This window comes from Empidonax traillii, unplaced genomic scaffold (genome assembly GCF_003031625.1).
Source record: "Empidonax traillii isolate 1590-97213 ecotype Southwest subspecies unplaced genomic scaffold, ASM303162v1 scaffold102:size1114253, whole genome shotgun sequence".
Taxonomy (NCBI): Eukaryota; Metazoa; Chordata; class Aves; order Passeriformes; family Tyrannidae; genus Empidonax; species Empidonax traillii.
Window position 1 is genome coordinate 631,921 of NW_020955295.1, and position 27,317 is coordinate 659,237.

At 41.5% G+C, this 27,317-nt stretch overlaps 1 protein-coding gene across 5 annotated transcripts in view; it reads left to right on the forward strand.

The window, feature by feature from the left end:
• The first annotated feature begins 6,235 nt into the window (after positions 1–6,235).
• AFF2 (AF4/FMR2 family member 2) overlaps positions 6,236–27,317 on the forward strand; it is a 329,690-nt gene continuing 308,608 nt past the window's right edge. For 3 of the 5 annotated variants that reach the window (XM_027882169.1, XM_027882168.1, XM_027882172.1), the window contains exon 1: positions 6,236–6,376. In XM_027882169.1, the coding sequence (XP_027737970.1) occupies positions 6,330–6,376 (47 nt within the window). In that variant the 5' untranslated portion in view covers positions 6,236–6,329. The remainder of the gene's footprint in view (positions 6,377–27,317) is intronic. The other 2 variants (XM_027882166.1, XM_027882171.1) reach the window with 1 other exon arrangement.

Here is a 27,317-nt window from a genome sequence, read left to right on the forward strand (position 1 = left end):
AAAGTATCTCCTTAAATGAACTTAAGTTTTTTCTGACCTCTTTGTTGTCAAGAATTGTTGTCACGGGGAATATTTCATATACCTAGGTATCATTTGCACTTTTTAATGCTTTGGATTTATGACTGAATTCCTTTGTTTGGTACTGAACATCTAGACCAATACCCAGGCTGTTGCTTGAATTTTGTTGGTTTCTCATAGTTAATCCTGAACAGCTATAGCATCTGCTCTGAACATATTTGTTAGAGATATCATGTTCTAATATTAGTAGAAAACAGGAAGGTCCTATTTTCCTAACATGGGATAAGCAGGCAATTGAAGGGGACGAACATAATGCAGTGATCTTAACAGAATAACAGAAGAAAAGGGGGGAAGAGAAAGGAAAAAGAGCAGCTTTTCTTCTCTGATATTCCACCTCTGTGCTAATGCTATGTGCCATATATTATTCTTTTTGTTTCCTTAAAAAAAAAAAAAAAAAAAGGAAGCTTTGCCTAGTCTTCTGTTTCTGCAAAGTGCATTAGAGAATATCATCATAAAAATCACTGAAGACAAGACAGTACTTCAGCAGCTTATATATAGACATCATTGCTCTAAAGTGCTTCTGTCTTTTGAATGCAACATGGCAGAAAGCAAGAAACTTGATGTGAAAAGCCTTTTTACCATGCTTTTGCACTTCAATTTTCTGGCTGTGTTTGTGTTTCAAAGTTGGTACGGGAGCTTTGTTTTATGCTGTGCGTTGTCTTTGGTTCCACTCGCCAGGAACATATGGTCATGCAATTGGTTAAAAAGCTACTACAGGGATTGCTTCTGTGTGCCAGGGTAGGAGATGGTGAGAGCCATGCTAAGGCTGTAAGCAATTGGTTTGGTTAAAGGAAGGGATTGCAACAGATGGCCTCCTCCTCAGCTACTCACTTCCACCCATCGTTTACAATCGGTTAGTAAGTGTGAAATAAAATTTTGCGCCTTAAGTCTTAGAAGAAGATAACCAGCTGCTTTAAATTCTGCAAAATAATGTATTGGTCATTAACTTAAAAACAAGAGAAAAAAAAAAGAAAAAGGGCGAGGGGGCTGGATGTCAGAAAAAGATCAGACTGTGATGATTCTAATTAATGAAACGTCTACTTGAAAGTCAAATTGGTTTTGATTTTTTTCATAGAGCCCTTGTACTTTTGACCACCGTCGTCCTCCAAATTTGTAGTTCTGTGATCCTCCCTCTTTCTTTTCACAACTGATTTGCATCTGTTTTCCAGTGGATCTTTTGGGTTACTTGTTTCTGAAATGACTTACTTCTAGCTTTTGACTACAGTCGCTGCCTTGCCTAGTTTGGAAAGTTTAGACTATCACTACAGTGTTTTAAGAGCTGCCTGGTGAATGTGCAGAGTGACAGTAATAAATAGGAATGTCGTTATTGTTGCTTTTTTTTCCTTCATTGTTTTTTGATTTTATCCTGACAGTGGCAAAACATCAGGTGGAGCTGTGCCTCAGACAGGTAGGGTCAGGCAGTGTCACAGTCTGAACACCACAATACTTCTGGTGTGACTGCTGGGTTATCAGTGAGCGTCTCTTGAAAGCGTTACTTTGCAACATGTACTAGGGAGGACTTTCTCACCGCCTGAAAATGGCATTCCCAGGGCTTTTGCTGATAAATGGCCAACATACAGAGAGGTACCAAAAGAGGGAGCTGAAAACCCCTATGACTAATTCACATCTGACAATTGTGGGACCTTAAAACATCCGCTGTGCACCTCGTAGGAACAGAGCATGATGAAATCAACGTGTCCTGGAAGGTAGCTCTGGACACATCCTAACATATGTAAGAGCTTGCCATTGTGAACTAAAATACCAAAATACCATGTTTCCTAAAGGAGTCTGGAGAAACCTAATGAGGGGAGGGTTATTCAGAAGGAAAGGAGAACATTCCCTTTTCTCTCAGTAAGAACACTTTATCAATATATTCTCAGAAGTGATTATTGTATTAAATTATTCTTGTTTCATAAAATAGGAGTAACAATGCTAATAAGAATAGTTCTGCACAGTTAAATAAATCACTCAGGCAGCACAGAGTTGATAATTACAATTAAGATGGCAGGAAAATAAAGATTGCCTATATATACATACTTGAAATTGAGTACCAACATACTTTCAGTAACTAAAATACTTCTGTACTTCCAAAGAGGAAATGTAGCCATTAAAGCACCACATGACGGGTTTCTATTTTATATATGCACATCTCAATTGTGATTTTTTTTGTGTGTGTGATATAGCAGTACATAAGATTTATGCACTCCTGCCAACAGCCTGTTCTCATAGAGATGGGCTAAATGTTCTTGTGCCTACCTTTAAACAGATGCTAATATTAACTTAATTTTCAAGGTATTAATGTAATCTGTGTGCTTTATCTAAGATGTAAGTTTGTTCTCTATACATGTTTAGTGCAGTATGAATGAGGCACAGAAAGAAAAATCAATCATTGCTTCACAGAGAAATATGAACTCTCTTAGCTTCATTTTTCACACTGTGAAAATGACTTGACCTTCCTTTCCTCAGAAATCCAAATATCTCCAATCTGTATTCATAGCTAGGCACAAATTTTCCATTAACATTTTCTGGATAGAAAACTGTGATTTCATTATTCTTGTTTTGTGGGGAAAATAGGGTTTTCTTTGGATCAAATGGAGTATTCTCAGCAGAAAAGGTTTCCGTGCTGTCTCACAAGGTTTGCAGTTCGGTTACCTTTTGCCTCTGTGGTTGTGGACTGCTGGCCTCAATCTCACCCAACCCACCATGGGCACAGCCTTGTCTCTCCTCCTTTGGGAACAGGGACAATGGGGCTGCAGAGCCCTGCCTTTGGAACTGGCCCTCATTACTTCTCCATGTCTTCCTCAGTGCCTTTGTATTTTCCCTTGCATGCGCAGAGCATACCTGCAAAGCCTTTGGGTAGCAAGATTCTCATGGGATATAGGTAGCTTGGAAAGAGAAAGAATGAGGTTGGAATGCCCCTTCCCTGCTTCAAACTCTGTTCTGCACTGTTTGCTGCTGAACCTGACGAAACAGGTGGGAAGTTTTAACCATTTTGGTGCAACCTCAGCAACTCCTGGTGGCTGTACAGTGTTTTCAGCTTGTGAGCCCACCCATGGCAGCAGCAGCCACCAGAGGGGTCCAGGCATTTGTGGTTCCATCAGAGAGACGCCCTGGCAGGACTCCTCCTCCTCTAACCCTAAATGAAGACAACCACCAAAGCCACCCACCAGGAGCATCTTGCCAGAAAGCCGGCTCTGGGCTGGTAGAGCAGGATGGGCAGGGGAAGGGCTGGCTGGCACAGGGCAGGGGCGGAGGAAATGGCAGCAGGGCTCGCAGCCTGCCACCTCATCGGCAAAACCGGAGCCTGACCCGTGCTGAGCCAGCACTCCCCTTTGTGGCAGGCTGTGGGGCCGGGCGGTGGTAAACAGGGCCAGGAGGCCTTGCTGATCTTATTATCCCCGCTCTGAGCTGTTGCAGGTGCTGGGAACCGCAGTTGTATTTTCCACTATAACTGTAAAAGAGGTCACGCCGAGGGCAGTTGAATTTTCTATTCCTGGCAGTTCGGGTAAATGAACCCTTCGCTCAGTGGAGCCAGGGCTGGGACAGCCTCATGTTTGCTCTTGCCCCTGAGCTGGCGGTTTGCAGAGGGTGCTGGATCCCTGCTGCCAACAGCCAGGCACTGGGAGAACAGGTACACCCTGATGTGCTTCCTGCAGCCCTTCGCTCCTGCAGCCCTGGCCTCGGTGAGCAGGCAGAGAGCAGGGCCAGCTCACACTCTGCTGGTCTGCCTTGAGGTCGTGTGTGGCCAAGCGTGGGTGTGCTGTGTCCCTGGGGAGAGGGCTGGGGAAGGCACTTGTCCTGCCAGCCCCCATGGCAGCAGACACGTGTCCAGCACAGGGCCCTGGGCTGGGTGTCTCCAGTAGTGCCTCCTCGGGGGTTTGAAACCTGACTGTAAAAACCTGGTTTGTGCACAAACTTTCTTATGCAGCCGAGGGTGTGGGGTGTTTGTAGAGCTCCAGGTGCCAAACGTGCAACTCTGGAGGAGAGGGATTACCTCTGCTTTTGCACTTCATGGGAACAGCAGGTTTGCTTGCTCAGGAAGAATCTCCCACCCCTTTGCTGGAATGAGTTCTGAAAGCCTTTTCAGGATCTATTTTGTGCATCTTTTGCTAGTTTCCGAAGATTTTAAAGAAGACCTTAAGAAAGTGAAGTCACTTATAAAGTGTTTTTTCTTTCTGCTGGGTGGAGCAAGGGCTGTTGCAGACCACTTTGGTGCAGGGGATGCTGGCTAGCAGCAACCAGGCCCCTCTGTGGAAACAGGGGGAGTACGACTGCCACCTCCTGCAAGTCCCAGGGTTTTAGTAAGTTATTTGAGTTTCGTGGTTGAAGCTCAAGATACTGAAAACAAGCAAGTTATTGAATGTAAGGGACTAGATGATGGACTAGGCTTTTACTTATATTAAGAGTGATTTTGTTAAATAAACCTTCCTCTACTTGTTTCTGGATTAATATTGTGAAAATGTGACTCCACCTCCCATGTTGGTCTGAAGTATTGGCCACAAGTTATGATTCTGAATGGGGCCTTTAAAACCAATGATGATGCTTAAACAAGAAACAGACAAGAGAGGGGACCAATTCAAAATATTTTAAAGCTCCAGGCCCAGAGTAGTCTGTTTGGAGCCTGTCTGTGGAGAAAACAGAGGTGCTAGAAAGGAAATGTTGGGTCCACCTGCCTGCCCATGGCAGGGAGAGGAGCAGTGCTTTGGGGTTTGCTGGGTGCAAGCATGGACTGTTGGCAACGCAGCCTTGCCTGAGCTCCCTCTCTTTTGGAGGCCCACAAGACACACGGTGCAAATGCAAATCTTGCAGTGAAGCCAAATTTGAGATGAACTGTCATATTTGACTTCCACGGTGCCACAGCTTTTCTTCAGCAATATTTTTAACCCAATAGCACTTATAAAACAATTGTGTACTCCTTAGGAAGGCAAAAATTGTGGATTACATTAGCTGCTCTGCCACTGATCTAATTTATAATCTTAGATTTGTCTCTTAATTCTCAGGAAGCCCATAAACATGCTTCTGTTAGAGGGTTCACTGGAGCCTGGTCTGTGGCGGCAGAGCTGGCTGGCGTGACCAGTTGGGTATATGTATTTGGAATTTCATAAATATAACAGGGATATTGAAAACTGTAATAGATTGGTTACTGTTTAGAAAGCAGTTGGATACAAAAGCATGCAGGCAGGGCATGTGAACCTGGGTAGAAAATAATTTGATTAAGGGTGTGGAGGGAGCAATGGGCCCCTTATTCCTTCTGTGTATGGGGCAGTCTAGGACTTGTGCTTGGCTTCTCCCCGGAGCCAGCAGGGAGTGGGGTAGTCTCTGCAGAAGGCTCTGGATCATCCCTGTCCTGCCTGCTGCCCGCAGGTGAATTGTGCCACTGTCCGTCACTCACGAAGCAGGGGGGCAGCAGGAAGGGTCACCATCCCAGCTGGGATGCGGGCTGCTCCCCGGGATCCAGACCCCGGGAGGGCTTTTTTCATCCAGCCCCCCCAGCCTCCCGAGCCTGGCTCTGCTCTGCCCCTTCCCTGCCATCCTGCATCTCCCAGCGAGGCGGACCCCGAGAGTGCTGGCATGTCTGCACAGGCAGGTTTGTCCACTCGCAGGAGTTGGCTTTGGCAATTAAATTATAGGTGCCTGTTTGGTTTTTTTTTTTGTTGTTGTTGTTATTGGGCTTTTGGGTTTTTTGTTTGTTTGTTTTCTCTCCCCTACCCCCACTTCTCTCCCCCCACCCCATCCTTCCCGAGCTCAGCCAGGCCTCTCTCCGCGTCTCCCGGAGGCGCGAAGCCCGCGCTGCTCCCCCGCATCCCCCCGCGCCGTTCCTCCTCCTTCCCTCCCTCCCTCCCTCCCAGCTAAACTTCCCCGCGCTCCCGGCGGGGGCTCGCGGCTCCGCCGGATCCCGGCGGTGCTGCCGCGGCGGCTCCATGCCGCGGCTTCGGGCCGCCCCGGCTCCTCCCCTCGCGGTGTGCGAGGCAGGCTGCCCGCCCGTCTGTGTGTGTGTGTGTGTGTGTGTGCGCGCCGGGCCGCCGCCGCCGCCGAGCCGCCTCTCCCAGCCGGGCACAGCCGCGCCGCGCTGCTGGCGGCGGCGGCGGAGCTCCGCCACCCCGGGCGGCTCCGCGGCGGCCGCCGCTGCTGCCCATGCGGGCCGGGCAGCGATAGAGCCGCGCCGCCTCGGCTCGGCTCGGCTCGGCTCTGCGGGGCGGCAGGGGAGGGGGGCAGCCCCACTTCTCTGAGTCTCCCCCGACCGCATCGTTATGGACCTATTCGACTTTTTCAGGGACTGGGACTTAGAGCAGCAGTGGTAGGTTTTTATTTTTTTTTCTTTTTCTTTTTTTTTTTTTTTTTTTTTCGGGTGGGTGTTTTGGGGTTTGGGTTTTTTTTGTTGGGTTTGTTTTTTTTTTTTTTTTTCGGTTTTGGTTTTTCTCCTTCTCCCCCCACCCCCGCCACCCCGTGTCTCTCCACCCCTCTCTCCTTCGCAGAAGCTGCCTCCTTCCCCGCTTCCCTGCTCGCTGCCCCCGGTGCCGGAGCCTTTGTTGCGGGGGCAGCCCCCGGTGCGGGGCTGGCTGGGGCAGCCGGTGCCGGTGCCGGGCGGCTCCGGGAGCTCCGCTCGGTTCGCGGCGTTGGCGGGGGGCGAGGTTGGCCCGCGGGGGGAAGGACGGGACGCCGAAATGTGCCGGCTCCCGCTGCGGGAGCGGCAGCAGCAGCAGCAGCTCCCTCCCGGGCAGGGGAGCGGTGCAGCGGAGGCGATGTTTGCCCGGGATCGCGGCTTTTGCTAATGTTGTGTTTACTGCTGTCACTGACAATGTTCCTTTTCACGGGGGAGAACCGCGACTGTAGTTTTTGCTGTGTGGCACAGTTCGGCTGTGAGCCCTGATCGGTGTTGGAGAGGCGGGGGGGGGGCTTTGGTTTTGCTGGTTTCCTATTCTGGATGGAGCGTTATTGAAGTTAGTTTTGGAAGTGGGAAGATCAGTGCCTGTGATATTATAACAGGTCTCTTTTTTTTCTTCCCCCTCCCTACCTCTCTTCCCCCCCCCCCTTTTTTTTTTTTTAAGAGTGGAATTTTACTTTTATATTGCTCTGCAAATAGATGCACGGTTAAAAAGGTCGGTGCATCTGTTTAAGTGTATTGTAAACTTGCTATCAAAGTGAATGTTGAGGAATTTTTGATGGGTGACAAGTAACTGGGAAAGTTAGAATTTGGGTAGGTATTTAGTCACTTCTCCGGCTGGTTAATGAGATTGTGCTTATTCTTTGTCTGGTTTTGTTGATTCTCTCTTTACTTTTCAATTTAGCGAATATATTTATAATTCTTTAACTATACATGGTGAAATTCAGGGGTTGGGTACTGCTTTGTTAAATGCTTTTAGGCTGGCTTGCAGTTTGCCAAGAAAGAAAGAGACTAAAATATTGTATTTTGTGATCCTAATCTCTAAGTGTCACACAGATTATATGTGTGTATGCATGTGCATTTGGACCTCGTGCTTTGCAGAGGATTTACTTTACTTAGTTGATAATATAAAGGTATGTCTAGGAAAGAGATAATGTATCTAGTTAATAACTATCATTTTGCCAAACATGGTCTAATAGCAATACTTGCAAATCCTGGGTAATCAGAACCAAATACCTGTCACGTTCCATTTTACAGCAATTTGGAGTAAATCCTTGCAACTGTAAATTACACTGTATCAATATTAATCTGATAGGCGTTTTGGATCATGTGCGTGTTTTATCAGCTCTGCATAAACCATTGTATTACATCTTCTAATAATCACGCTGTTGTTATTTAAAAGTAATAATCACAATAAAATTAGTGCTCAATTAAATGTTATGCTTCCACCACACTATCTTTACTCTGCTACACTAATTTATTTTGCAGACAACTGATAACCACCATATTACCACTCAAATAATATTTGCATACGATTTGCCTAATTTATAATGTGGGTAACATCATTAATTTAATAAAAGCTGTTACAACCCAATATGTGGGTGTAGTTCAAATACTAAGCACATTATAGGTATTGAGTTTTAGTGTTTGCTTAATAACTTACTTTCATTTGACTATGGTTTTATGTGGATTTAGAGATGTGCATCAGAAAGAAGGGAAGTCTTGTGCTTCTGTTTTTCCATAAAATATGAACGTCTTGCCACTTGTTCTAGGAATTCCACTTGCTTGCTTTCATACCGTGCAAATGTATTGTTTTTAAGGTCCATGAGGAGAGAACATTTTTACTTTGACTGTTTCAATCTGTTTGATATCTGCACAAACTCTCCATGTGGCACAGGCGTTCACACACAGTTACTCATTGCTGAGGTCAATTTGGATTTAGCTTTTAATAATCCAATTAGTGTATGCAAGCACACATGTGTATAATATATGGGTATGTAATCTACGTGTATACACAAACGTGACATGTATTTTATAATACACGTAAATATTTTTGTCTCTGACAAGTCGTTGCGTAGCTTACGGAGAGCTGAATTTATCTCATCTATCCATAAACATGTATGTATATATATATATATGATGTTTATATCCCATCCCTACACACCCAGAAATGTGCATGCTCACCCATCAAGGTTTATTAATTTTGTCTGGGTGTCAATAAGGGTGTTATTACTCGATAATATTTACAAAAAAGTACATATAACGTGATGTGTGAATTGTTGCTGCTTATTTCGAAGCTGTCCTCCGTCTGCCTGTAAGCTGGCCTTTGTAAAATGTGTTTCACAAGCATTTATAAGGCAATTAGGGACCCTCTTCTGCATTCCTTACAAACCCAAAACTTCTGCTAATCTGTTCTGCAGTCGCCAAGAAGGCAAGCTGAGGCCTACTGGGTGTGTGGGTGTCTGTATTATCTGTATGCAAACTACAACAGAAACATTGTTAGCCTGAGAAATATATTAAAAAAATATTTATAGCTTGAGCAGATTTTTTTTTTTTTTTAATCTGATGAAAAGGTGCAAAGGTAAACTTAATTCTGCCATGCCTTTATACCAGGAAACGACTTCCCAAAAGTTTTGGGCTGCTGGGGAAAACACAGTTAATTTCCCCCTGCCTCCAATGGAGGTACATTTTTGTGTCCCTTCTTGAAATGGATTTTGTCGAGAGCTGTGGTTGTTACAGTGTGTGGTGCCATTACATGTGTGCTGAAATTCTCACCTGGCATTTTGGATGATTAGTGGGAGCTTTGTCCTGATACAAACTGCACAGTCAGCCCTTTAGTTTCCCGTATTAGGCGAGATCACAGTAGGTACAAGGATGGGGTGTTTCACTGAACCTTCATCAAGACAGTGGTCGGGAGGGCAGCCGAGTGCTGGTGTCAGGGGTTTTGTTAACACTTGGGTAAAATGTGTAAAATAAGGCCACAAATGTCCCCATGGATGTTTTCCCAGACTTGAAAAACCGAAAAATACCCCAAACAATTTAAATGTATGTAAACTCTGGATGAGATGGAAGGGCCAAAGCTGAAGTCTGCTATGATTCCTGGATGAATAAGAAATGTTCACCTGGGCTTGCTTTTAATACAAGCTATTCTATGAGGGAGAAAGGAGGGGAGATGGATATAATGAAAAGCTTGAATGCCTGTGTGCACCAAGGGGACCACTTGCTGTTAAAAATCAAATTTCATCTTTTAAATCACTTTCCACGCTTGTCTGTGGTAACCAAGTAAATGAAATCTTGCTGTGTCCTGGGACCATGTGGCTGGATTTGAACCTGCTTACGGAGTAAGGTGGTGTCATTAATCAGCAGCTGGGAAACAACAAAACCCAACAAAGACCCAACCACCCCAGAATATATATAACCTCCTTGCTTAACACAAAGAAAGGCACAGAGGTTCGTGGCTTACATTATATTTATTGTCGATGGCATTAAAACTTTTAAGTCCTGCATCCTTTAAAAAAGTGGAAGTTGAGAAAATACTTAGCGGAAGAATTCATATTGAGGTATGTAAATTAAAACCTGGCAACGGGAAATGAGAAGATCAGGTAAGAGTGTCATCTTAGATATGTGGTTGTGATGAGGAAGACTTCTCACTGCAGAGAAACAAGCCTCTTGGGGTTTTTTTCCCTTTTTTTTTTTTTTTATATTATGTATCACAAGTAGCCTAATTACAGCAAAACCAGCAAACTGCCAGTTATACAGGAAGAGGCTTAAACTCACTAAACTGTTATATAAATAGAAAGTTCAAAGGTCTGTTTGTGGCTGACAAAGCTGAGAACAGGCCATCTGTGGGCCAGGTTCCTCTCCCGTGTGAGTGCAGAAACACTCAGCGTGCCGCAGCAGCGCGCTCTTTCAAACATAGTGCTCAACCTGGAGGGGGTGATCCTGCTCTCCAGACAAAGGTGAACTGTTTCAGATCCAGCCTTGGCTATTTCCCCCCCTCTTCACCCACCTTCCCCCTTCCCTCTTTGCCTTGTGCCCCTGCAGAAGACCTTCTCAGTTACTGTTCTTTCACCAGGGTCTGTAAGAACTCAATGAAAAGCCTTCTGAATGTGGAAACAGGGTTGTGTTTCCAATGGGAATGTGTGAAATGGAGCAGATAGGCTCTTTGGGAGTTCGTTTTTTTTTTTAATTTTTTTTTTTTTTTTTGGGGGGGGGGATGATGATGAGAGCATCAGTATAGGAGAAAATCACATTTTGAATGGAATTCTTGAAGGTTTTTCTCTCCCTCCCTTTCTTCTCCCTAAGAAATATTACGGCTGAATTGCAGTTACTTTTTGGATTTGTATTGCAGACATCCGCGAGTAATTATTTGAAAATGTTTCATTTTCAATTTGCTTTGATAGTGTAAATGGATGGATTGTGTGGCTGCTGGTGGGTGTGTGAGGGGGATTAGATGCTGTCAAAACAAGCAGCTGAGGAAGACCAAAAATAGACTTGGGCCAAAACCTGTACTTGAAGTACATCCTGATTTAGTAATTCTTCCCTGGCTGATATTGAACTCCATGGAGTGTAAATCTTAAAAGAATTTGGCTGTTTGCAAACATTAAGCTCACATCTATCCTATGAGGCAAAATTACTATCAGTTTAACAGCATTTGAATTGTTTTCCTAATGATTCATTCAAGAATTTAATGACTTTTAAAATATACAAATTGGGACAGAGAATAGATACTTGAGATATTGTTCAGCTATTCTGAAGCCAGGCAGAACTTCAGAGCATTTAAGCGCTTTGAACGTGAATGCCAATTATATTGCTTGGGCTTTTCTTTTTTGAGTAAGAGATGGTGCTATGATGCAGGTCCTTCAGTCAGGCGAAATTATTCCTTTTGTCTATCTGACAAGACTAGTTCTGCAGCCTGGAATGCAGCTAAATAATTTAAAGAGGAAATGTGACGTTCTGTAAAGTATTAAGTTAAAAAAATACATCAAATGGTCTTTGAAAAAAATGGCTGGGCACTGCTGGTCTTTTTGTGCTGAGGGCTGAGTTAGGACTGAGATGGTGTGTGCTCCAGCATTGTGGAAGGAGTGTTGTGATGCTTTTTGTGTATGAGGCCCAAATTCTGTTTTTTTATGCAAGTCAAACAAAATTCTCAACATGTGAGATGGGATGAAATCGGCTCTAAAACTTAGAAAAACCATGTGGGCCTTAATGTGGAAGGGTCCATAGGCAGGTGTGTGGTTTTAAGCACACAACTGGTCCTATTAAAACAACTCTGATTTCAAATTAAGTTTTACTGAACTGGATTCTTGTTCACTCCCAAAATGTTCAACATGCTTAACTAATGACTAAACCCCAGTTTTTGATGTATGTGGTAATGAAAGCTGATGTTATTTTTGACTGTATACACATCCATTTCCCTGAAACCTATCAGCAGTTTTACATGATTTCACAAATAACTGGGCATCCAAAAAGAATGCAGATATTGAATCTCATTAAAAAATTGAGAGGAATTGTAGGAAATCTTTTATACACTAAACCCATGAAATCTGTAGAATAAACATCTAAACAGAGAGACCCTATCTTGTTTTTCCCCTTGCCTTTAATTTGAGGTAATGAATTTTTTATTTTATTTTTTTGTTGTTGTTGCAAGGGCTTGAAGGATTTGGCTCCTGGATGCTTGTTAAATGTAAATAATAAATACCATAAAGTACCCATTTCTTCCTCCAGCTTGGGCCCGAGTCAGGAGCCAGTGATGCCAATGGAGGTGCTCCCAGTTGACTTCAGGGAGTGCTGGATTTGATTCTGTTTTGGCCAAAAGGGAGACGTCAATAATGTGGAGCAACTCTCCAATGACCAGGATCAGCAAGGCACTTTGCACATGCCTAATACTATGCATGTGGAGAAAACTCCTCGGAGCCCAATTCTGAACCTATCTAATTCAAATTTACTGCCTTTCTTTTACGGAAAGAGAAGAAAAATGGAGAGGGAAGCTTGAATCTTTTCTCTCGATTGCAGTTTAAGGGAATGGATTTTCTAAAGCCATCAAACGTCTATTAGCACTTGAAAACTGAAAATGTGCCACAATTCTGGGTTTTGCTGTGTTACAAATTCTTTCTTAAGCACTGAAAAAGAAGACAGTAAATCAAGTAAGGTGTCAAGTTAATATAACCTTCCAGACCACTCATAGTATAGTATGGTCAGGAAGTCACAACAGTGACTTGAAAAGACAGGTCTTTCATCTTTTTATTGTTACTGAATGTTCTGTATTGATGCTTTGTAACCAAAATATTTGTTTAAATTGTTCTAATAGCTTTGGTCAGAGGTCAGAAGGTACATTACTCCTGACTAATGGACAACTGTAGAGATTAAAAAATGAGAGGAAGGGTGGCAGTGTGTGTATCAGTAGCTTTTAAGCTCCATTTTGAGTAACTTCTAATGAGACAGTTGTTTGACAGAAGAGTCTCAGGAAGGGCACGTGATGTTAAATCTGCATCTGTGAGGAAAGATTTTAGGGAATGAGCTGGAGAGCTTGTTTTCAGCTGCTTTGTACTGGAGTCCTGTCTTGCAGAAACTTTTTAAGAATTATGTATTGCTCCTGAATTTCAGCAGGGTTGCTGTTGAGTGCAATCAGTGCATTGGGTTTAGAAGGTTGGGCTCATAGTGCTGAAAAATAATATGGAACTAGAGAACTGAGGTAAGAGAATAAAACAAACCTTCCAGCAGTTAACTTCCCAGCTGCTACAAGCTGTTTTATCTTGAAGAGACTATTTTTCAACTCATACGTAGCAGATCAACACCATAAATTATTATGACTTTTAAACAAAGGTTTAGTAAATAGTTTCTTCAGTAAAACTTTATATCATGTTTTAATAATGTTTTATGGATGTGTTCAAATCAAGCCACTGAGAGAGGAAAACGCTACCTGTGGAATTTTTTCTTTGTGACCTCAGCAGTTAATCTGTGTATTTTTTGCTGGAGGTTATCACCGAATCCTTATACTCCCCGTGATTTGGGATGATGAGTTTTAAGGCGAGTTGGAGATGGTACCACAACTGGAAGCTGATTTTTTTTATTGTAGGTGGAACACAGAATGGGGAATGCCATTTACTATGTGTGATGAGTAAATCTTGTTTAGTGAGGAGCTGTAGTCAGCAGTTGAGATTCCTGACTCAGATGCTGCATGGTGCTACCAGTTATAGTAAGACATGAATAGCCCACTCATAATTATATGTATTTATAGGGGTGGGGTATTAACAACCAGCAAAGAAGAAAACGATCTAGAGCACCAACTTAAAAATCACTCAGTTGTTCCTTTGACAAGTATTATAATAGCTATTTTTGTATAGCTGTGGGTGTATATGGTGGTGTGGAATGAGTAAATTCTCTAGCTCTACATTACTTTCAGTGCCTGGGGCTCAAACCTGCAGATGGCTTACTACTGAGACTAGTGCTTTTTCCTTTTGGCACTTTGCATGGACTGTTGTCAGGATTCAACTCTAGTTTGAGTTTTCTTGGACATCCAAGTGTAGGGCCTTATGATGAGTGATGGTATCTGCATCCTACAAAGTGATAGACAGCTGAGAGTAAGACTAGGTAAAAACAAGACCAGTATTTGGTGGTTTATGATTTGTGCTGAGAGGGTGGCTTCTCAGTGGGATGTTTCTTATTTTAAATATTTTTATGTCTGAGGGTAGTAGTACATTATGTAGGTCTATTTCTTTTTTTTTTTTTTTTTTTCCGTCCTTTGCTGTGTTTCTGGTTTAGGTCACGATTTCACTTGTGAGGAAAAAAAAGCAAACAACTGTGAGTAGATAGAGCAAATGCAAAGCTTTTAAATATAAAATCGGGAAATATAAAATATCATTATGGTTGGCAGGTCCCATTCACTTCAGTCTCATGCCATGATGCAAACCAAGATCATGATATGGTGTTTAGGTGAGTCTGTTTCTGTGCTGCTTTCAGGAGCAGTGCTGATATTTGAGAATGTATTCAAGACTTGGAAGAATATGTGTCTGCTGGTTATGGACCTTTTTGCATAGATGCTAGCACGTGAGATGCTTTCACAAGGTTGCACATGTTTTAGGTCACTGTCCTGAACTCTCAGGTGAGACACCCTTAGCTTGGGGGAGCCAACTTGTATATGAAAACTTTGGGCTGCTCTTTTGAAAGTGGGGGCGATTTTTCTTCCAGTTTCTTTCCTGTAGAACAATGGAGTGACATTCTTCCTGGTGTTTCCTATGAAGAATAATGATGAGGAATTATCTCTTCTGTCTACAAGTGTTTAAAACCTCATTAGTTTGTGTCCCTGAAAGAGTTCCAATACAAGTCAGTGGGTGTGGTGAAGCCAATTGTAATGGGAGGCAGACTGGGCCCTGGGGCTGGTGGTCAGCAGGGAGGCAGAGCTGTAAAGAATACTGTGCATATGCTATAGTAAGCATTTTCATAGATCTCCTCTGTGGGAGAGGACAATGGCTTTGGAGCTCATATTTACTCAAAAAGCAGCCCTTTGATTTTCATGGCTTTATGCTTCGTTGCACTTTGGAAAGCCCATTTGTCTTCACCAAGCCTTTGAAGAGGGATAGGTGAAGGGACTGGGGCACTGACCAGTGGCTGAGGGTGGTGGTTGCTTGGAGAAGGAACTAAGTTGCTTTGCCTTTTTTTTTTTTTTTTTTTTTTTTTTTTTTTTTTTTTTTTTTTTTTTTTTTTTTTTTTTTTTTTTTTTGTTAATACTTGAGAGAGTTGTTGTCATCATTTTTAAGTTTGTGAAGTCAAGGTGAATATGTCCTTAAGAATAGAACATGGATTCTCTTACTGGTGAGATTGTCTTACTGCCACTAGCTGCTTCACTGGCTTTGGAAAGTCACTTGGTGTCTCACAAAGTGGGACAATATTTACCTCTGTGGTAATTTGCCTGCTTTTTTTTTTTTTTTTTTTTTTGCTCAGGTGCAAAGCATGAGAGAGAACGGCCAACTGTGTAGTTACCTTTATCTGGTCTTTCTGCTCACTTTTTCATCTTCATAGGAGTCAGCTGGGAACTGTTTTGACATTTTCTCTGCTCTGAACTTCTCTCTAACCATCTAGTCCTTCAGTAGCTTGCTCGTACAGTGTTACCTGCAGGAAGAGTAAACAGTGTTGATTGTCTGTGGAATAGCTGGTGCACAGAGATCCTTGTGTTTAATGCAGCATTTTTGCTGACGATATACACGTGTTTAGAAAACTGGGGTGATATTTCCAGCTACAGACCCTTCAATTAATATTAGTTTATGTCTCTGCTTTACCTCCTTCTGCGAAGTAAGAAGCATAACATCTCAGAATTTTACTGGTAGACTAAAACATTTTTCAGAGAAGTCATTGTCATTAGTCCTTATTGTACGTTGGGCAGGGGAAAGAGAAGAGCAAAGTGACTTGCAGGAGGACTCTGTGTTGGTCAGGACTGCTGGCAGCTGAGTTCCACTTCACTGCTTGCCAACTCTGATGGGTATATTTTCCTATTCCGTGGGGGTGTGATGAGGTTAAATCCCTTAATGTTTATGAATGTTTACAGTGATAGAGGAAGACAGAAACCTAGGCAGATATATTAGTAAGGGAAAGGCAAGCCTGTTAAGAGAAATGGTAGGATTTGGGCAGAGCATATCTGCAAGAGAAGGTAATCAAAGCAGAGAAACTCTTCTGAAAAAGGCAGAATTTATTTGTGGTGTGCATACTTGATGTAATTTGTGCTGCTCTCAGCTGGACAGTGAAGGCCACGGACCTTTTGGAGACAGAACCATCTTGTCACTGCAGAAGAGTTGCCATTTACCGGATCTTATAGCAAAGCTTTGTATATGCAGCTGTAGCTTAAATAAACGTCATGTCTTGGATGCTTCACTGAACAGTACATCCACAGTTTTTCAGAAGCATTGTTGCTCTTTGAGCCAGCAGCCTTTGTTTCTAGGAGGCCACTGCTTTGTTGGTTAACCCTGGACACGAGTTTTCTTCACATATGTTATTAGACTGGACATACTTTCTATTTATACCACTTGGGGATACAAATTACTGTGTTGGGTTCAGCAAGCGCTAGGAAGAGTACATCCCTGTGATTGGGAAAAAATGAATACAGGGCAGAATTTTATTCTGAAGTCCTTTCTTTCAAGGGAAAACAGGCAGCAAAAACAATTGATGGGTCTTTATTTTCATGTCCCTGAAAAGCAGGAGGTATTTGGAAATATGTGTTTTAATAGACTGTTGGAGGAATTTGGTTCTGAAATTAACAATGTACCTTTGAAGAAGGGAATGAATTTTGATGAAACCCTGGGTATCATTTGAAGGCAATTAAGGGAGATTATTAGTGTCATACATACTTAGATGTATTGTCTTTGTGGCTTTGGTAGTTGTCTGTGGGCCAGTAAATTTGCACCAGAGGGCTGAGCCAGAGGCCACTGCAGCTGGTTGAAGTTTTTCATTGATTTAGTAAACTCTAAACCATACTTAGCTGCAGCTTCCCTTGCTTTCACACTCCATTTCAGGAGCAGATGACCTTTATCTACGCTGTGGTAGAGCTCCAGAAATATTATGCAATTTGTTGCAATATTTTTGTTACTGCTTAGTCTTTCCTTGTCTCTTTGAAAAGCCCTTCCCCAAACTGGCTCTTCTTTAGTGTGCACATGGAGGAATCATAGATAAGGGAATATAATTAAAGAGAGTTTTGATATTTGTAGAGGAGAACACCTGTGTGCTCATTTGGAATCCTGAGCTCCATCAGCAGGACATTGAGCATGTTTGTAGACCATGACTAGGTGTTATCCTCATCAGGATAATAAATAATACACTTCCCTGTCACTTCACTCTGCTGTTTCTTTCCCCATTACCCAAGACAAGCTGTTGTGTGAGAATTTTGCCTGGTTGTAGACTGCTCATGAATCTTGCAGTACATGACATGCAGACATCTAACAAACATGACTAGAAACTGCATAAAGTACAGAGACGTAACACAGAAGTCATGTGTTTGAAAACACATTAGAGCTCCACAAATAACCTGATATCTAGGAGTCTTTTTTCCTCCTGTGTACCCATAACCAAGAATATTTTTCTAGCTGCATTTCAACGAGAACAGGGTTATTTTAGATTTTTTATCATGATTCTAGCTTGTGTAAACTCACACAATCCGCCTGCACATTCGACTCCAATGATAAAAGGTCTCATCAAAAAAATTGAGGCAGGCTAGAATGTTTGGTTAAGATTTAATATCTTTCCAACTAATTATAAAGCAATGTCAATATGTGCTCTAATACCTGTGGAAAGAAAAGGAACATAAAAGATACAGTTCCATTGTACTGGGTCTTTTGTAAACAATTAATGGTTAGGTGGATGTCTGAAGCAAGGGCAAGAAAATTGATAAACCTATTCCAAAGGGCTTGAAAAGTTGAAGTGAATTCTAAATGTAGATTAGGAGCAAACGATGACAGCCAAGCCAGCATTACCTCAGTTGATTAATTTATAAGGATACTGGTCAATGATTTTAACCAACAGCTATGCATAGCAGAATCCTAATGGGATCTGTCTGTTAAGATTACATAAAGTAGAGCATTTGATTTATTTCATAGCCTTCCAACGCTTCACTTTAACTTCATACAAATAATGCATTAGTCACACTGGATAAGATGGCGTATTGAATAAAGTTGTGATTTTGTCTGCTTCTTATAATCTGATTTTTATAAAGGATTAAATCTGTTTTAGTAGTTTATTCATATCATAAAAGAGATTGTCAGCTGAATGAAATCTTTACATCTGCCACTTTCTATCTCATTAGAAAAGACAGTAACATAAAGTTCCTCGTTTCCTCCCAGTCTGTTTTATCCCCTGGTGTGTCTGAGTGTGTATATCTTCTGTGCATGTTTATATATTGTAATGTCAGTGTGTTTTCAGAGTTGTGGTTAAGAATGCGTCACAGCTTTGGTGTGTGTGTGTATGTGGTGGGGGGGAGGTAATACCAGGGGTTGTAAACATTCTGGGCCAGGAATATACCCAGTCAAGAACAAGAGGGGGTGTGGCAAGGGGTGACTGTCAAAAATCTGGAAGTGATGGCTTTCAGCAGCGTGGCTGGAGCACCCTCAGCCCTTCAGGGAGTGTGCCTGCGTCAGTGGGCACGAGTGCTCGCTTAGGGACAAGTGTGTTGACTTAGGGCTGAGCTAAGAGGACGTGAAGGCTGGGCATTCCTCTGGACTTAAATGGGAATTGTCAGTTGTCATTCATCTGTCACGCTTCCAGAGGTTTTAAAAACATTCTTCCAGTTTAGATGCGTGGTTGTTGGTTTTATTAAGTTAAATATTCAATGGAAAATTACTAATCTAGGCTTATTTTTTTTTTTTTTAATCCATTGTTGCCTGAGTGTTGGCTGATTGTTTGTGTGTTTTATTCCTTTTGTTTAAACGTATGTCGTTGACAGGATGCTGCTGTTACAACTAGCAGTTGTTTCCATATAGACCTTTAAGGTCAGAGCAGCAGATGATCTTTCCATAGATGTTTTCCTATTTGTATTTAATGTTCTTGTCATTTTTATTTAATCTCATAAAGTATTTAGGGCCAGACTTGGTCTTCTGAATGTCAGGTGCTCTTGGATTTTTATGTAGAACAAGGAGTACTATCTAGTTCTTTTAGTTGCCTTTATAGTCAAAGCAGATCCTGAGAATCTCAGTTCTGTTTTTCGAGGACTTGCTGAAGATGAAACTTCTTCATTCACATTTCCATTTGTTGATACATGTTGCAGTTTTACTGGCTCTGGCATTTCAGTCTTGGCTTCTTTTCCCTCTACGTGGAAGCGGTAGGAGTATTTTGATACAAACTGTGTAGCCAGGCTCTTCTCTAGCTCAGGGAAGCTCAGGATGCTCTAGTTGGGCAGAGGGGCTCGTGCTGGGCTCTGCCCTCGCAGGGACCCTTGGGCTGCCAAAGAGTTAGTGCAGAATTATACCCATTTGATTCCCTGTGCAGGACTGGGTTTGTCTCTGACTCCAGCAATCTTCTTCAGCAGGGCTGTAGGAATCACATATTGTTCATCACCTTGCTTTGTTTTAGGAGCAAGGACAGCGGGGCTGAGCTCTGCTCCGCCCTGGCTGTTGTGTCTGCAGCAGTGCTGCACTTGCTGCCTGAACCGTGCAGTCATGGCTGAGTCATTTTGTGCTTAAATCGTGTTCGTTACTGAAATTGAGGGGAAAAAACCCTTTACTTCTCACAAAAGTGTTTTTTTGGTCGTGATACGTTCCCGTGATGTAGAATAGTCCTCAAAAGTGCAGTCGTGTTTGCTGAGGTGGAGAGTTTCTGGGGCCGGATTTGGGGAGTAGGCACAGGTTGGTTTGCTGAGGGCAGGTAGTTTCCATCTGGCCCTACTTGAATGAAGATGGACTTCTTTCTGAGCTCAGTGAAAGTATCCCCTGCTGAAGGTTTACCTGCACATGTGAAGCAGCTCTAATATCTCTGACCTTGCTGTGTCATAAGCAGCAGACACAGCTCCAGTGGCACTGGGGGAAGTGGGTATTGCAAGGATCCTTCCCAGCAAACCTGGCCTGTTGGAGGAGCTGCACATGGCTGGAGTACACATCCATCACTGCTACCAGAGAGTGCCCAAACCTGGCACCTTATCTGTGCACAGCTCTTTAAATGAGATTATTTGTCAGCTCCCTCATATGTGTAGCAGCGTAATTTTAGGGGTGGAAAGCATGTGCTGGCTACATATGGGTCTCGTTGCTATGCAGGAATGGGAGGTGATGCTGGACCAGCCATCGGTTAACAAATTATCCTGTGAGATGGTTACAGCAGTAAGGCAGCATAAGTATTTAAATATGAAAGAGCAGTGCCACGATGTTTATTTTCAGTGCTGACTGTATCTCTGAATAAACAGACAACAGGCTTTTATGAGAGATTTTTGTTGTATTTTATTTGGCAGCTGTTTGTCTTAATAGGAATTCTTCAATAGTATTTATTGTATTTTGTGCTGGTAGGGGGGGAGAGCCAAGGCAGAATCTGAGCAGTTTTACTTGCTTTACTCATGAACAATAAGAAAATATTGCTGTATTAATTACTTTTGTGCTTTATTGGCAAAAATAAAGAGATCCTATAATATGAAATTGCTAATATAAGAAAGGCTTTGATTTTCTCATTACCACAGGATATTTTGCATCTGTTCTGGTTCACAAGTGCATTGTCGGCACTTAAATAATAATAATGACTCAGTAATGAATAAGAATAACAACAAATAAGCATGTGAGTATGCAGGCAGTCAGGCACCCTCCGGTGTTTATCAGTAGGTTGGTTTTGGAGGTCTTGCAAAATGAGCTGTTCCCATATGCCCATTCAGATTTTCTTAGATCATTGCACAGCCTGGAGATTCATTTCACTGCTGACATGTCTGGGTTATATACAAGCACTTTTTTTCATTCTATGTCAGTAGTAAAGTGCTAGAGTTGAAATGGGAAATGTTTCTTCCACTTAGAGACATTTAAGTCTCCATTTTTCCTCTGTTCATTTTTTCTTTTTCTTTTTTTTTTTTTCCTTTTTTTTGTGTGTGTGAATAGAGTCTTAAGTATCTCATTGTTTTGAATTTCTGAAAATACCAGAGCACTGGATTGTTCTGCCAGTCTTTCAAGTATGTTCTTAAAAATGTAGCCCGGAAACACCTTCACTACAGTTCAACTCAGCTTGTATTAAATTGTCCCTGCTTTTGTAGCTACTCTCACAAAACCAGAAAATGCTAAACTAATGTAAGAGGTGTGTCTTGAACATTGAAAAACCTAGGAATCTAAAATTGAGGTTCAAATTCTGATCTGACTCTTGGTTTATGGCACTGTCTCACCTTTTATAAAGTTGCCTCCCTGCCTGTAGAATATTCCACACAGTGCAATCTATGGATTTCATTTTTTTTCAAGGTTTTATCTATTGTCAAATAGTTGAGAAGAGTGATAAGTGAAGGGATAGCACAATACTCTCTTTATTGTTAAAGCAGTGGGTAATTTTGTCGAAGTATATTAACTTTTAGCCTTTTTCTCAAAAATAATTTGGACTAATTGTATGGCTTCGTGGTTCTGAGTTTAAGAGAAAAGGAAAATTCTTAGTTCAAGCTGGGGGGGAAAAAACCCGGCAATTATGTTCTGAGTTACTGTTTTCTTAAGACACTGCTCTGTATTGTAAATTATACCCTTGTGAGTCTGCAGCTCAGGAGAAAGTCACAAAAGGTCTGTGTGTATAAACAGTCATCTGGAATTTGACAATTCTCGTCAAAATCCTTAAAGTTCTGGGCTGACAGGCAGGAGGGCATCTTCTGTGGGAAGGGTTTAAATAGGATCTGCCCTTGAATGCCATTAAAGGACTGCCTTAAAACAAATTACCAAAAAGGAGCCCTATTGATTGCTCCAAGTGATACTTACTTTAAGAAGTCTGTGTGTGTTATAGTACACTTCAACAGTATCCTTGAAGCAAAGGAAAGCAGAAGTGGATGTTTTTTCTTTTATTGATTGAAATTATTTTTTGGTCCAACAGCCCTTAACTATAATGGCCCAAAGCTTACAACAAATGCGTGGTTCAAATAAAACAGGGAGGGAGGAAAAAAAAAAAAAAAGGAAAACAAAAAATAACCTTCCTCTCCAAGTAAAGAAGTTTAGCCTTGGATAAGCCAAAAGAAATTGGTAAAGCAAGTAGTTTAATAGCACATGACCTGTAAAGTACTTAAAGTGATCTGTGAATGGAAGATACCCTAAGTCTGCTTCTTGTCACAGTAATTTGTCTGGCTTAAGAGCAAAGTAAGTGGGTCTCCTTGGCAGTACAAGAGCAAGTAGATCACTAGGTAAGATCAGATAGAGATAGGAGTCTCTGGTGGTAACAACCGAAGTACAACAAAGCTCTTCTTTGACACCATTTCTGCCGCTGTTACTGCTGTTAATAAGTGTGCTAATTATCATGAACCTGATAAGGCTTATATTAATTGAGTGAACTAAATGTAAATTCTGGTTAAATAGAGAATAGTTTAGTAGACTTGACAGGTGCTGAATTGCTTAGCTGCTGTGTTCCCAGTGACAGCATGCTTCAAAACAGAATAAATATCTGTATTTTTAAGCCTTGAATTTTGGGGAGGCTTATAACATTCAAATTTTACTCCTTAAATACAAGAGCTCAAGGTTTTCAGAATATCTTTTGCCTTTCTCCCCTGCCCTCTGATGCTTTATGCAAGGACAATTAGTTCTTACAGTTTTCCTACTGCAGTAAAATCCCTGTGTAGCCGTTTGTCACATATTTGCATGGCACAGAGTAGTGTGGCCTAACTGCTTAGTCTCCAGGCACTATTACAGTAGTAAACGTTAGATAATAAATAGCAACAACAACCAGTGTGATGGCTGTAGGGTAGATGGGGAGTTCAAACTGTAGTTCTGAAGATACATAAAATTAAAGTCTTTGAGAGATCTTTCATATGGCCAAGCAAAGCTGTATCGGTATTTAAGCATTCTTCTTTTATCTGTGGGGAGAGCAATTCCTGTTTAAATACTTGGTGTTATAAGTATAAGACGTGGGAATGGACATGGAAGAAGCAAGGATGATACCTCTTAGTGATAAATGTCACAGACATTCTTTGGAAATGCTGGGATATTTATAGTATATTTTATGTATTCCGTAATTAGACATTGCCATTAGTGAACATGACCTCTTCATTTTAATTATCAGGAGCGCTGTCACACAATAACATTCTGCAAGAGCAACTGGGTTTTGTCATTTATCAGCTACATTTTATTACTTCTTAAGGTGTTTTAATTCTTTTCCCCCTTCTCCACCCAGTAAACATGATACTGATTTGTAAAGCAAACAGCTCTGCTGCTTCCAAGAAAGAAGTTGGGGTATTTCAGTCTCCCTTATTCCTGTACTTGATGCCTACTGTCACCTTAATCCTGCTTCTAGAGACTGACTTTTGCATTCATTCTTGCTGGATAAATATTCTCCTCCCAAAAGCACTCCCAAAGCAGCCTCCCACCGACCCAACGAAAGGCAAATATATCATGAGGCTCGTGCAGTGTTTTTGAGGCCCTGTAATCTGGCTGGGAATGGGGCTCGAGTGGTACCTCAGAGTTAGTTTTGATGCACATGGGATGAAAATAGCTGTGTGCTCTCTGCCCCGTGCATGCCACCTGTTCCAGTGAAAAGAGGAAGCATTAACTGCTAGTAATGGCCACGAAACTAGCTGCATTTCACTGAGACATACACGTGCAAATAACCCCCTATTTTAAAATATATGAGGTAGCAAATTGACTGTTGAGAAATCAGAATGCAGCTGGACTTCTTTGCAGGGTAAGGGGGGTTTATTTCTCCGAGTGCCCCCTTTTCTATCAATGCAGGGTAATTACCACACATTACACTTTAATTTGGATGGGAAGATCATCACATGCTTTTATTCCATGCAGTGCTTTATTGAAGCTATCCTGCATTATGTCTACAAAGGTTAAAAAAAAAAAGGGAGGGGGGTTGAATTAGAATGACTTTAGAATTACTTCCTGCATGAGAAACATGCTGCAGAGCCTTTGTGTTTTTTTTTAAGTTTTTAGTTTTGTATTCACTAATTTACTGTTTGTTCTAGAGCAGCAGTGAGTGGGAGTTAAACTTTAAGTGCACATTTGGCTCTTTAAAAAGACATTTAGTGTACAATTACTGCTGTTTACCATCTTATAATTGTTGTGTGTTTAGGCTTAGTCAGGCTTAGGAAGATGGGTATCTGTAATCTTTGAGGGCTACAACTCCCTGTCCTAGTTTTTACAAAAGAGAAAGTAATTATAGATATTGAGATAGATACAGAGATAACACAAGACTTTGTGCTGTGATGTTTTAGTGATTAGTGTAAAATAAACACACAGACAAAGTGAGAGGTTGTGGTGAAAGAGGCTGAATGTGGCTGCAGTTTCAGTCGGTGATATTCCATGTGATGCTCAAATTGGAGCTGGGAGTCAGGATTGCTTGTCGTGGAGTCCCCAGATTTGCTGCTCTGTTCTTACACGGGTTCACAGTTTGCAAAACACTGGTTTTAAGTAAGGGGCTCTATTTGTAGTAACAAGTGTTCGTTGCACCACATCAAAGTAAAAGCAACGACTGCAGTCATGCCTCGATTGACAGCCCCACGAACGGGGGTGTCAGCACGTCCAGTGGCAGCAGAGAGATATCTCCATCAGCCTTTTTTTGGTCAACATCTTTGTTAGATAGGAAATAGCAGAAAGATGGATGAGTATCTGGGAAGACCCAAATTGACATCAGGATCTCAGCGAGGGCCTAAAGTGTAGTTTATGGGAGCAGCCAAGGGTTGGAAGCTGCAGGTTTCCCGCTTTGAGGTCCATCAGAGGAAAAGAACAACTGCATGTTCCAACCTGCTGTGTAGCTTGTTGCTGAGTAAAACCATTTTCAGTAATGCCTGCACAAAGCACTGGAGAAATCTGGATGAATCCAGGTGTAAAATATGAACATACTAGTATTTCTGTTTTACAGGTACTGAGATGTGGTCTTTGTGGCTTGGCAAAGGATACTCTGCTAACATTTATTGTCTGGATTTTCTTCATGAGGAAATACATCTGTGAGGACCAGGCTGAGATGGGTATTCAATGCCTACAGTAAAAGTGTAAATCAGGTTGTTTGGGTTGATTTTTCCTTTGAACTTGGGGAGAAAAAGCACTTGTGTGAAAAGAAAATGTGGCAAATGTGTAACTGAAAATGCCATAGTACTTAAAAGGCATGAGAGAGAGGTGGTTAAAGAGCATCATTAGCTAGAAAAGTATCATCTTCCTTTAATTCAGTTTTATGACCCACTGTAATTGGAAGACATAGCTCCACTGTTTTCCTTTAAACAGGAGAATATTACTGGATTTGAGGGCAGTCATCTGAAATTTTTCACTTACAAATATAATGAATGCTTTCAGCTTTATTTGTAGGAAATGTTTTTGAATTACAGATGCTCTAGAGAAACAAATCTGTGTGAGGGCTATTTTGTAGCTGAAGGCCTTTGAGAAAATGTTCCTATCATTCAAAAAAGATCTGAAGCTCTGAGTAGGTATTGTGACTGTCATATTAACTTTCAAACTTAGAATGCAAAGGACAACTAATCCTTCCCTCCTTGATAGGAGTCATATGCTGCTTTTTAACTTTCTTCACCATGTTTTATTTTTAATGTAATTTTAATGAAAAGGTGGATCTGGCATTATAAAGTGGTTGTTTGTTGCTTCTCTTCTGATGTCAGAGTGATAGCAGTTCCAGCAGTGTTACTTTTTTGGGGAATAATATTATATATATTCTGCTCTTAAACTTTGATCTCGTGTTTAGTCCTACGAGTTGAAATCCGTGACACTTTCATTGGGCTTTATCTGTAGCCTTTTAAAAATCAACTGCTATTTTTTTTAACAGGCTGTAGTAGTCTTTGGATTGAGACCACAGAGCTCGAGTACTTGGGTGTTACAAAGGTGGAATACAGGGAGGGAGGTGGTGAAGATCAAATCCACCCTCCCATTTAAAGGGTGGAGATAAAGCCTGATACAGTACCCCACCTCTCCTTGATAAGGCTGCTCTGGCTGTGTTAATGCTGTTCCTCCTTGCCGTGTTGAACTTCACCCACTGACATTAAATCCTCTCTCGTAAGTGATTGGTGTACAAGCCTACTCTGTGATTTCCAGGCGTGTCAAGGGATTTAGCTGTACAAGCTTTCTCTTGTATTTGAAATGCAACTTTTTGATAGTAATAGGAAACATGGATCAAAATGTGTGATTCATCCTTCTTTGTACCCAGAAAATCCTGTAACAATAGCCAAGCTAATGAATATAGTTAATTAATTTGTTCGTACCACTAACTAGTAGGGGAAAAAAAAAACCCACAACCACCCACAAGCCAGAAATCCTAAAGCTTATCTGCTTAATAAAAAAAAGCCACCTTTTTTATGTGAATCCAATTATTTTTTTTTAAGACTGAACTTTTATATGGGAAAATACATTTTTCCGTGAAGTATAAAATTTCAGCAATTTTATGTCAGTACCGGTGGAAAATTTTTTAATTTAGAAAAGGATCATTTTTGCCAGTGGAGGAGGAAAATTGCTTTGCTTTAAGAAATAAATCTGAGCATCTCTTAATAAACACTAGCATTACTGTGGTTTTTATCTGTATGTGCTTTCATAAAAGGTTCTTTTTAGTGCAATGCACATTTGGTTAAATCCTGCAATACCTTAATGCCTTTCATGCTAGTGCATCCCAAGGCACTTTACAATCTGTAAAGTTAACATTAGAAATGCAGCACATAAAATTCCCTAAGACAATCCTTTTTAAAATGCTGAATAAAACATCTTAACTGTTAAGTTTAGATTAAATGGCCCAGCAGTTGGTGCATTTTTTTCTTTCTGTGGAAAATATGTTTGAAACAAATGACTGAAATGAATAAAGACTCTGTAAATAATATGACTTCAAATGATATTCATGAAGGCCAAAATCTGCCATTCTGCAGGAGGAAGTCTAGACATGTACAAAGTTCAGCTCTGTTAATTAAGAGGGAGCAATACGCTGCAGTGAGTCAGAGCAATTTTATAATCCAAATGCTGCTAAAAGGGACTCTTGTCAACCTCAAAATCTTATTTGTTTTGTAATCACTGGGTAGGGAGACTTGCTGGCTGAGGAGATAGATGTTTCTCTTAGGTTTGAATGCAGTCCAGCCTGGTAGTGACCAAAAGCTGCTGCCATCTGATAACTGTTTGTTAGGCCCTGCAAAATAATCGTGGTCTCCAAACAGTTCCCAGTGTCAACGTCAGGAAAAAAAAAAAAAAAAAAAGGCGAAAACCCACCCCCACGCTTGGCACTAATTATTGCCCTCACTGGCAGCCTGGGT